We start from the raw sequence: 9,112 nt of genomic DNA, 5'->3' as shown, positions 1-9,112 counted from the left end.
CCAGTCTCAGGGCGGACACTCTACCACTAGGCCACTGAGCTATACAATCATTTCAACTCCATGATGTGTAACAAAATGTTTAAATGCCCAATTAAAAAAAAAAACACCTGATTAAATTATGTCAATATTAACAAAATTGCTCCGAATATTTTCAACATACAACTATATCATTACTGTGTTTACAAGTGATTTATGTGGTAATGCGAGAAAAATAAGGTGAAAAGTCACAATAGTCTTTGCTGTTTTAATTATGTTGATTTTAAACTAATCATATTTTTTCTCTTTTTTTAACAATCCATTCAATCCAATTCACTACGTTGCTCAGCAAGATTTGAACCATCACCTGCTTAACTGTCTGAAAAGATGTTACGCAGTAAAGATAAGAAGCCCCTCAACTATCTGCAATTCAGACATGTTTGTAAAAAAGCCACTCACACGTCCCAACATGCAAATCTGAGTGACTACATCTTTAGTGGGTACTTGGTAGATGAGCCTCAGATAAGATTAGCAATATACAAAAAAAAGAGAAAGATTTAACTGAATGAGCAAAATACCTGCTGAAACATCAACACTTAACCTTTGACCCCATAAGGTTTGCACGCTTGTATTTGCTGTCTGTATACAGCCCCTTTTACTGCTCTCCAATAAATATCACGGGGGATATTTTTCAGAGACAGATGTTTTTTTTGATTGGAAGGGGTTTATATACAATGCACATGTCCTCTACCATAAATCTGTTTTATAGTACAGAATATTTTAGCATGTGAATACACACAATAGGTTAAGTGGAGGCTCAAAATGATGGATGGAAACCTCTTCAGAAGAGTTGTTCAAAAATCTTGAGTTTGCTTTAAGCATCAATATTTTCTATGACATGGTATACTGCCACAAAATCGGGTCATTGAAAAGAACATTTGTCAATTTGCACACAAAAACACTTCACAAATTCATTTAATGTTGCGAAAAATAGTACACATTAATGAAGGGCTAGCAGAGCTATATTTTAGAATTAAAACATATCAACCAGACTAATTGGGATGACCAAAATTATGGCATTTGTGCAAATATGTAAAAGATAAGGTAAAAAAGGGTTGTGTGGGTTTGTCTGATTGAAAACATCGATAAGACATCTCTTTGCTAGCAGGAAATTAAGTTTATTGACTCATATAGTCTGCAGACTGTGACACACCTTTGGTGATATAGGAAAGGGGATTCCTTTCCTGCAATAATGACTCATGATAAGTTGGCATGTTCTGATCAATAGTGCTTTTAATTAATAACTTACTCTTCACAAATTAGAAACAAAATAAAACACCTTGTCATGGCTTGTTGGTCCTCTATGTACAATATTTGACCACCTCATCTGTAATTACCTCAAAGATTTAGTTATATCTACAACATACAATATTGGGTTAGGTTGCATACAGTATCGGCGCCATCTTGTGAATCATCGAAGGGATTGTTGAAGATGAATTAGTTCCTCAATGATAACGTATTGTCAGGACTATGCTTATCAGTGACAAACTTGGTTGATTTAGCTATCCCAAAAATTGCGTGTTTGTTCTTGTCTTTTCAAAAGGAACTTGACTCTCAGAGGTTTTCATATAGAATTTAATTACAGAAAACAACAAATTCAGAACAAATATCTTTTTATATCCATACGAAAAAAATAAAACATGGCTCAATTGAGAAGTTTAAAAAAAAAAAAAAAAAAAAAAAGCTAATGCAAAAGTACTATGTAAGGGAAAATAAACATACATGCCACTTTAAAAAAAAAAAAAAAGACAAAAGTGAATCTCAGAACTATCATGTCTTTGAAAAAACAAACAAAAAACAGTTGAGTATGCAAACAGGATTTAAAATCTGCGTTGCTTGTTCGGTACATAGTCCCCTGGTCCGGGGAGGCCTCTGGGGAAGCCCCCCTGACCTCCAGGCATGCTGGCATTGCCCGGGCCCACCATGAGAGGAGCGCTGTCTGCCGGCATGCCAGTGGGGCCCATGTGCATCCTCATGTCTTGCTCGCGGCTCTCTCCCTGAAAGCTGCCCCTGAAGCCCTCCTGCTGACGTTTCATCAGCTCCTCATTGCGCATGCGCATCTCCTCCTCCCTCCGCCGGCGTTCCTCCTCTTGCCGGAGCTCAGCCTGCTTTCGCTTCTGCACTTCTTGGCTGTGGAGCTCCTCCATCCTGCGCAACTCCTCTTGCCGCCTCAGCAGGTCTTGTCTCATCAGCATCACCTGATGCTCATGTCGTGCTGCCTCCATCTCAGCCTCCAGCTTCTCCTGAGCCTCTTTCATGTTGCGGTCCACCATCTCGTACTGTTGCTTCTCCATCTCCATCAGCGCCTTCCAGCGCATAGCGTACTCGTACTCAAAGGAGCCCGGCTGAGCGAATCGCGGCGGCTGCTCGCGTTCTTTATGGTACTGCTGGTTCTTGTTTATGAGTTTCTCGGACAGACCCTCCTCATCATCGAGCTGCTCCATAGGCTCCACGGTGATGGGGCGAGGGAAGGCTGTAAGGAGATAGGCGCCATCATTGCATTTGTCCAGAGCCTTTCTTGCGGCTGGTTTGGAAGTGTACTCCACAATGCCTTTTCCAGTGGGTCTCCCTCGGTCGTCCACAATGATCACAGCTCGCTCAATCTGCCCAAAAACGGAGAACGCCTCCTCCAGCAGCTCATTGGACACAAAGTCTGGCAGATTTTTTACAGACAGAGCAGCACCGTGTGTTGCAAACCTAACGCGGATGGGTCTACCTCTGAACGGGGCATCATCCAGCTCAGCTCTGGCGATCTCTGCGATAATTCTAGTCTCCAGGCGGATGAAGCCGAAGCCTCGGTCCTTGTTGACAAAAACCTCAGTGGCCTTGCCGTACTTTGCAAACAGCTTTTCAATGTCCTCCTCCGTGACCCCGGCAGGCAGGTTTCCGACAAACAGCCTGCTGCGCTGGGTGAAGGTTTTCTCACCAGGCTTCCTGAAGCTTTGCAGGTCCAGTGTGAGGGCCTCGTTCGGGCGGGTTGTGTCGCTCGGCTCCTGGCCGTTCGCATTTCCTCCATGTTTCTTCTGGTCTCCCTGGCCAGACTGACAGTTTGGACCATGGTTCTGTTGAGGGCCTCGGTTTCCTTGCATTTTTTTTGCAACTCACTAAGAAACCGAGTCGATAAATCGCCCGAATCGCTTTGCAATCGCGGGGTACAGAGACGAGTAAAAATGGCGTGTCTGTATGTTGCGGCGACCCTATTGTGACGTCAAACTAACGCGACGAATACGTTTGAAATTTTTTTTTTAAGTCACACACTGACACACTTTAAAACCATTTTGTTTGATAATAATTATTTTACGTTCACACTCTGCTTCTATCACACTATCAAAGCGTTAGTTTAATTTTTAGCAAATGCCGACGTTCTAATAGGAGTTTATTTTTTTCTTGCTCATTAACGCGTCTCGCGAGAATATACAAGAGACCGGAAAGACGTCAAACAGAAATGTTCCTAAGGAAAGACTCTCTACTAAGTCTACAACTCCTTCCAAAAACACAATTCACTGATGTAATAATTATGCATAATGACATTTGTTTTGGTATAGAAATACACTGCATCCTAACTTTAAGCGCTACATTTTTCAGGTAATACCAGAAAAAATTGTGTTGTACAAGGCCAATGTGATTAGTTAGCCATCGGCGGTTACGTGACATTAATCTCCATAGTTACAAAACATCTCTAGTGGAGCGGGCATTTCGCGGGTAGTTCTCAAACTTGCGCAGCAATAACAAACGTCTCCATTGAATTTAACGCGATTTGGTTTTTAAGTCTAATATTACAAGACGACGAAGGTAAGAGATGCCAAGTTACATTCTTGAAAATAGTCACATTCGAAAGCGTTCTGTTATTGTTTCGTTTGCAAACCTCATTGCTTTGCTAACACCGATTTAACTTCATTAGGACAACCATCATGTTCTCCGACCTGAGCGCGCGGAAAGACGGCTCCTCTCTTCTGTGCCATCCTGCCGAAGACCTGGCGCCCGTGTTTGAGAGAGCTTCCACGGCCTACAGTCCAAACTCGGAGCGCTTCGGAGTCGGAGAACGGAGTTTCAGTCGTCAGTATGCTCATATTTATTCAGCGCGACTCTTGCAGATGAGACCTTTACTCACGGCAAAAGCTCAACAAAAGTGGGGTATGTGTTACATGACTGAATGCACACTGCAATGTTTCTCAATATATATTCAGCCAATTTAGATATTTTACATTAGAACATAATCTTACGACATACCAAACAAAAATATTACAAAAACTGGTTGCACAGTTAATTAAGTACCATTTGTCATGAAGCAGAAGAGTATTTAAATGATTGATGAACCAAGATACATTACTTGCACAATATCTCAGAGCACACTAGTGGATAATCACATCTATGAAGCATGCAGTGTGATTAGTATAATAAGTGTCCTTTTTTTTCTTTTTTTGTTGGTAGGATCAAATGTGCTTTCCCGGAAACTCTGTGATCTTCAGACAGGTGAACAGTGTTGCATTGTGGGAACTTTGTTCAAGCGTATGGACTTGCAGCCATCCATCCTAAAAGAGATAAGTGAGGAGGTTAGCAGTACCGTACATCAAATCACCACTAGCTACATCTGGGTAGTATTCCTAGCACCTCACATTTTATGTTATGCACTTATTTCAAAATTGATTGAATTATTTTTCCCTGATAATTATGGACTCAGCACACCAACAATAACAGCCGAAAAAGTTCATTTGAGGTTTATTTTAATGTAAAAAACAAATGAATACTCTCTGGATAAAATGTATAAACCAGATGCAGATCTAAAGAGCTTCAAGTCATTGTTGTTTGTCATGACTCATTTTTCTCTATCTTGTTGTCTCCAGCACAACCTGTTGCCCCAGCCTCCACGAGTCAAATACATCAGTGACAATGATGAGCTGATTCTGGAAGATGAGCTGCAGAGGATCAAACTGGAGGGCAAAATTGACAGAGATAGGTGTGTCACAGGTGAGGGATTTTGTTTCACTTTGCTCGATGTCATACAAACGAATCAAGTACCTCATCGATTGCTGTTTTCTGCAGGCAGTGTTATCGCTGTCTATGGAGCTGAGAGGAATGACGGGAAGTTCACAGTGGAGGACTTCTGCACAGCTGATCTCCCTGCACAGACTGTGAGACCTGCGCTTAATGCTGATAGGTAAACACAAAAAATACTCAAATCCAGTTTTAAGCTTTCTGTGCAAAGATAAATGTGAAATGCTACTCAGCAATTCAGCCGTGTTGATCAGTGTGCGGAGTTCTGCATCTACTTTTTGTTTGTTGTCTGCAGCATGCAACTAGTTTAGCTTTGACTCCAAACGTTGACTCGCATTGCAACAACACTGACGTTGTTTGGCTTGCCTTGGATGATACTGCTTTGGTCTGTCCATTGATGTGTTTGTTTTTCTTTCCAGATTTTTGCTGCTCGTCTCAGGGCTGGGTCTCGGTAGTAGTCATGCAGACAGCATGCTGGGCCTACAACTACTGGTTGACATGGTAACAGGTCAGCTCGGTGACCAGGGGGAGCAGAGCGGAGCGGCGACAATATCGAGGGTCTTGATGGCGGGAAACCTCCTCAGTCAAAGCACACAGGACAAGGATGCCGCAACCAAGGTGAGTCATGCATGAGTCGCAGCTGCACACCACGTAGCCCGCATGTGGCAAAGCCATACACTAACATCTTTGTTCTGTAAGTGGCGATATATATATTTATTTTACACTGTTTTCTAAGTGTTAAGTGATAAAAGGCTCGGTTTGCTCTCTGTGTCACGAGACAGTTATAATGTTTTCCTCTATCAGTCTTAATACATAACGGTTTAAGCCAAGCAGTTGCTGTTTTAAATATAACTTCCTGTTTGTGTGTTTAGGCAAAGTACCTGACCAAAAAGACTCAAGCTGGCAGCGTGGAGGCCATTCGCTTGTTGGATGAGCTGCTTCTGCAGTTGGTGGTGAGATTCCCTACAGCCCCCTAGTGCCCTCTTTTACTTAGAGCTTGTTGACTACTGAAACACTTTTTACTCTCCTCCCCTTCAAGGCTTCTGTTCCAGTGGATGTGATGCCCGGCCAGTATGACCCCACCAACTACACACTGCCTCAGCAGCCTCTGCACCGCTGTATGTTCCCCTTGTCCTCTGTCTACCCCACACTGCAGTTGGCATCCAACCCATACCAGGCCACTGTGGATGGAGTGAGGTGAGGAACAACAGCATGCATATACACAGACTTTCAATTTTGGTTGACAGAATGATTCATCTTCTAATAGCTCTATGAAAAGTACAAAAAATATCATTTTCAGAAAGCTATATTGCAAGAAAGCCCAGCTATATACCGATGAATGTGAACAAAAAAAGGTATACGGTGTGCCTCGCCACTTCACGCTTCACCTTTCGCAAATGTGCTACTTCGCGGGTTTATAAGTGACGGGAGAACGGCCTTTAAATACACGCTGATCACGCAGGGCGTGTCTCTGAGCAATGTGCGTCACTGGGGACAAGTGTGGGAAGCGCGGCAGCCAGCCTGTCACGAGCGAGGCAGGACAACCACGCGCAACACGGACTGTTCGGAAAAAAGCACTGCCCAGGAGTCGAGACATAAGCGCTGGTAGCGCGGGGCGTGCCCCTGAGCAAAGTGCGTCACTGCAGACGTGACTGAGTTCAAGCGCAGGAGGTGGCATCCGGCCACACGTGAGGGAAGAAGCACCAACCGGTGCAATAGGAGTCGGGACATGTGACAATATCACGTGTTGTTGTCTTATTTACTGTAAAGGTACAATACATGCACCGAACAGTGTGGGATTGGGAAAGGTTTATGTTGCGTATAAGAATTGAGGAAGGTTCAAAAAGGCGCGCACAGTGCAACAAGAGATCATGCACAACTATGACTCACATTGGTTTCGCTATGCATGATGTCCCCTTGGTTAGTGTAGTGCGGCATTTCTGAAGATGGACACTTTGCATTGCTTTGCAAGGTAAACCATACTTTTCATTAACTTACAATACACCCATGCCCTCTAGCGGCCAACAAGAAACAGTACGTGTTGGAAATTTCAACACAGTGGTGTTTAAATTTCCAAATAATGTATATACCGTTTCTACTTTGCGGAATTTCGTTTATCGCTGGTGGTTCTGGAACGCATCTCCTGTGAAAAACGAGGGATCACTGTAATGTATAAATAGATAAAACATTTCAACTCAAATAATGGAACCTACCAACTAGATGTAGTATGTACTTGAATTTGCAACTTGAAACGCGTATCATGATCTTATTCGAGTGCCATTAAAACTCTGCTGATCTTGGCAAGTTGTATGGATTCCTCTTGCCTTGAACTCACGATGAACTCTTGCGTCATGGCTGAGAAAGTTAACCAGCTTGCCCATGTCTGTCTTCGTCATGCCCAGCTCAGTCTACTTACTTCCGCAGCCTGATAGATGTAAGTTGCATACGACTTTGACTAGACTTTTAATCAAGGAGTTGTTATGCACGCAGCGGTTTCGGGGTCAGGGGAATCGGAACTGGCCGACCACGTTTTTCTGATAAGGATCCTTGAAGCATCTGTATGTTTGTCCTCCAAATCCAAGAACACTCAGTCTACGTCCTTCCCTGGACTAGTCATATCTCTTCCTAAAAATGCTGATAATGAAGCCTAATCCATCTGTTTTCAGCCATTCAAGGAGGCTGTCATGTTATGCATCACTGCCCCCTACTCTTGACTTGACATTTCATACCCAAATCCAGAAAAAAACCCACTTGAATTTAGAGAAGTTAGAGAAGTTGATTGATGGTGTATCTCACTTGTACAATCCTAGAATGTATGCTATGATGTTATATTGTTATTATTATTATAAAAAAAAAAAAACTCATGTGGTAGCTTAGTAATGAAGGAAGATATAGGTGCAAAAAATAAATCTAGTTCTGATTAAAAAATTTACTAAAAATGTGTTGACCTCTAGAATGGAGGCCTATCATTCTTCACTCTTTCCAAAAGTCTGAGTTGTATTAGCTGGCATACTCTGCCCTCTGCCAATGAAAAGCATCTTTGAAAAGGTTTGGGCGTTGCTTTATCAAGCACATTTAGTAAGGCTGTGTGCTGCAAGAAGTCCCTATGAATTTTCTGAAAGCTACCTTTTTCTTCCATTCAGGTTCCTGGGCACCTCAGGTCAGAATATCAGTGACATTGAGCGCTACAGCAGCATGAACAGTCATCTGGAGATTCTGGAAGAAACACTCCGATTGCGACACCTTGCTCCTACAGCTCCTGATACCCTTGGTACGACAGGCTCTTTGCACTTTGTCGAATAATCTCGACTGATTGATGCAAAATCTGTGGATTGTCTGTTAGGTTGTTACCCGTTTTACATGAAAGATCCGTTCATCTTGGAAGAGTGCCCACATGTTTACTTCAGCGGGAACGCTCCAACGTTTGGGTCAAAGCGCCTAACAGGTTTGTGTGTGTGCAATTAGGGTGAATTTACCTACCTAATGTATTAAAATTATTTAATGTATTATATTGATTACTTTGACCTTTGTAGGGCTGGAACAAATAAATGACATTTTCATTCATTTTAATGGTAATTTGTTTTCAAGAAAAGTAAGTTACCATTAGTCACACAACAAACGTAGCGCTACAATAAGTATTTTTCCCCTTCTTCTTTGCATTGCTTTAGAAATTCAGTGAGTGAATCACTAATGCTTTCACTTCACCAGGTGCTGATGGCCAGGAAATCCTTTTGGTGACTGTGCCAACATTCCACAGCACCCAAACAGCATGTCTTGTCAACTTGCGTACTCTTGAATGCGAGCCAATCAGCTTCTCGGCCTTTTCTGCGGGTGACGACGACGACAGTGAGTTGAACATCAGCCACTGAGGGTAGTGAAGTCAGCTCACACGTATTCAGTGGGACAGTATTGTGAGGTTTGCCTGAGTTGAACTGCATTCATCTATTGTAAAGTGTTTTTTTCACAGAGGATGATTCTGTAAATAATTACATCTTGAGTTTAAAAAAAGTTGTTTTTAATGTGCAACTGCAATAAAAAAAAGAATAACAGACTGAATATTGTGTCAGAAAGATGCATCATA

The 9,112-nt window shown here is 42.5% G+C and overlaps 2 protein-coding genes across 2 annotated transcripts; one reads left to right on the top strand and one right to left on the bottom strand.

Annotated features, from left to right (window-relative positions):
- Positions 1-1,138: 1,138 nt before the first annotated feature.
- On the bottom strand, positions 1,139-3,258 carry nono (non-POU domain containing, octamer-binding). The gene has a single exon (XM_037258302.1). The coding sequence runs from the start codon at positions 3,123-3,125 to the stop codon at positions 1,857-1,859; it is 1,269 nt and encodes a 422-aa protein (XP_037114197.1). The 5' UTR covers positions 3,126-3,258; the 3' UTR covers positions 1,139-1,856.
- Positions 3,259-3,510: 252 nt separating this feature from the next.
- On the top strand, positions 3,511-9,087 carry pold2 (polymerase (DNA directed), delta 2, regulatory subunit). The gene is made up of 11 exons (XM_037258301.1): positions 3,511-3,828; positions 3,938-4,170; positions 4,468-4,589; positions 4,881-5,004; positions 5,080-5,194; positions 5,451-5,649; positions 5,904-5,984; positions 6,071-6,228; positions 8,175-8,302; positions 8,375-8,476; positions 8,740-9,087. Exons 2-11 carry the CDS (start codon positions 3,948-3,950, stop codon positions 8,898-8,900), a joined length of 1,413 nt encoding a protein of 470 aa, XP_037114196.1. The 5' UTR covers positions 3,511-3,828; positions 3,938-3,947; the 3' UTR covers positions 8,901-9,087.
- Positions 9,088-9,112: the final 25 nt, after the last annotated feature.

This window comes from Syngnathus acus, chromosome 9 (genome assembly GCF_901709675.1).
Source record: "Syngnathus acus chromosome 9, fSynAcu1.2, whole genome shotgun sequence".
NCBI lineage: Eukaryota > Metazoa > Chordata > Actinopteri > Syngnathiformes > Syngnathidae > Syngnathus > Syngnathus acus.
The sequence above is the reverse complement of the archived record's forward strand: the minus strand, read 5'-3'. Positions and strand labels throughout refer to the sequence as shown.

Bases quoted from the DNA above. Each gene is read 5' to 3' on its own strand.
- nono (XM_037258302.1), bottom strand. From the start codon at position 3,125: ATGCAAGGAAACCGAGGCCCTCAACAGAACCATGGTCCAAACTGTCAG.
- pold2 (XM_037258301.1), top strand. From the start codon at position 3,948: ATGTTCTCCGACCTGAGCGCGCGGAAAGACGGCTCCTCTCTTCTGTGC. The intron at 4,590-4,880 runs GTTAGCAGTACC...TGTTGTCTCCAG, and splicing joins TAAAAGAGATAAGTGAGGAG to CACAACCTGTTGCCCCAGCC. The intron at 5,195-5,450 runs GTAAACACAAAA...TTTTCTTTCCAG, and splicing joins CCTGCGCTTAATGCTGATAG to ATTTTTGCTGCTCGTCTCAG.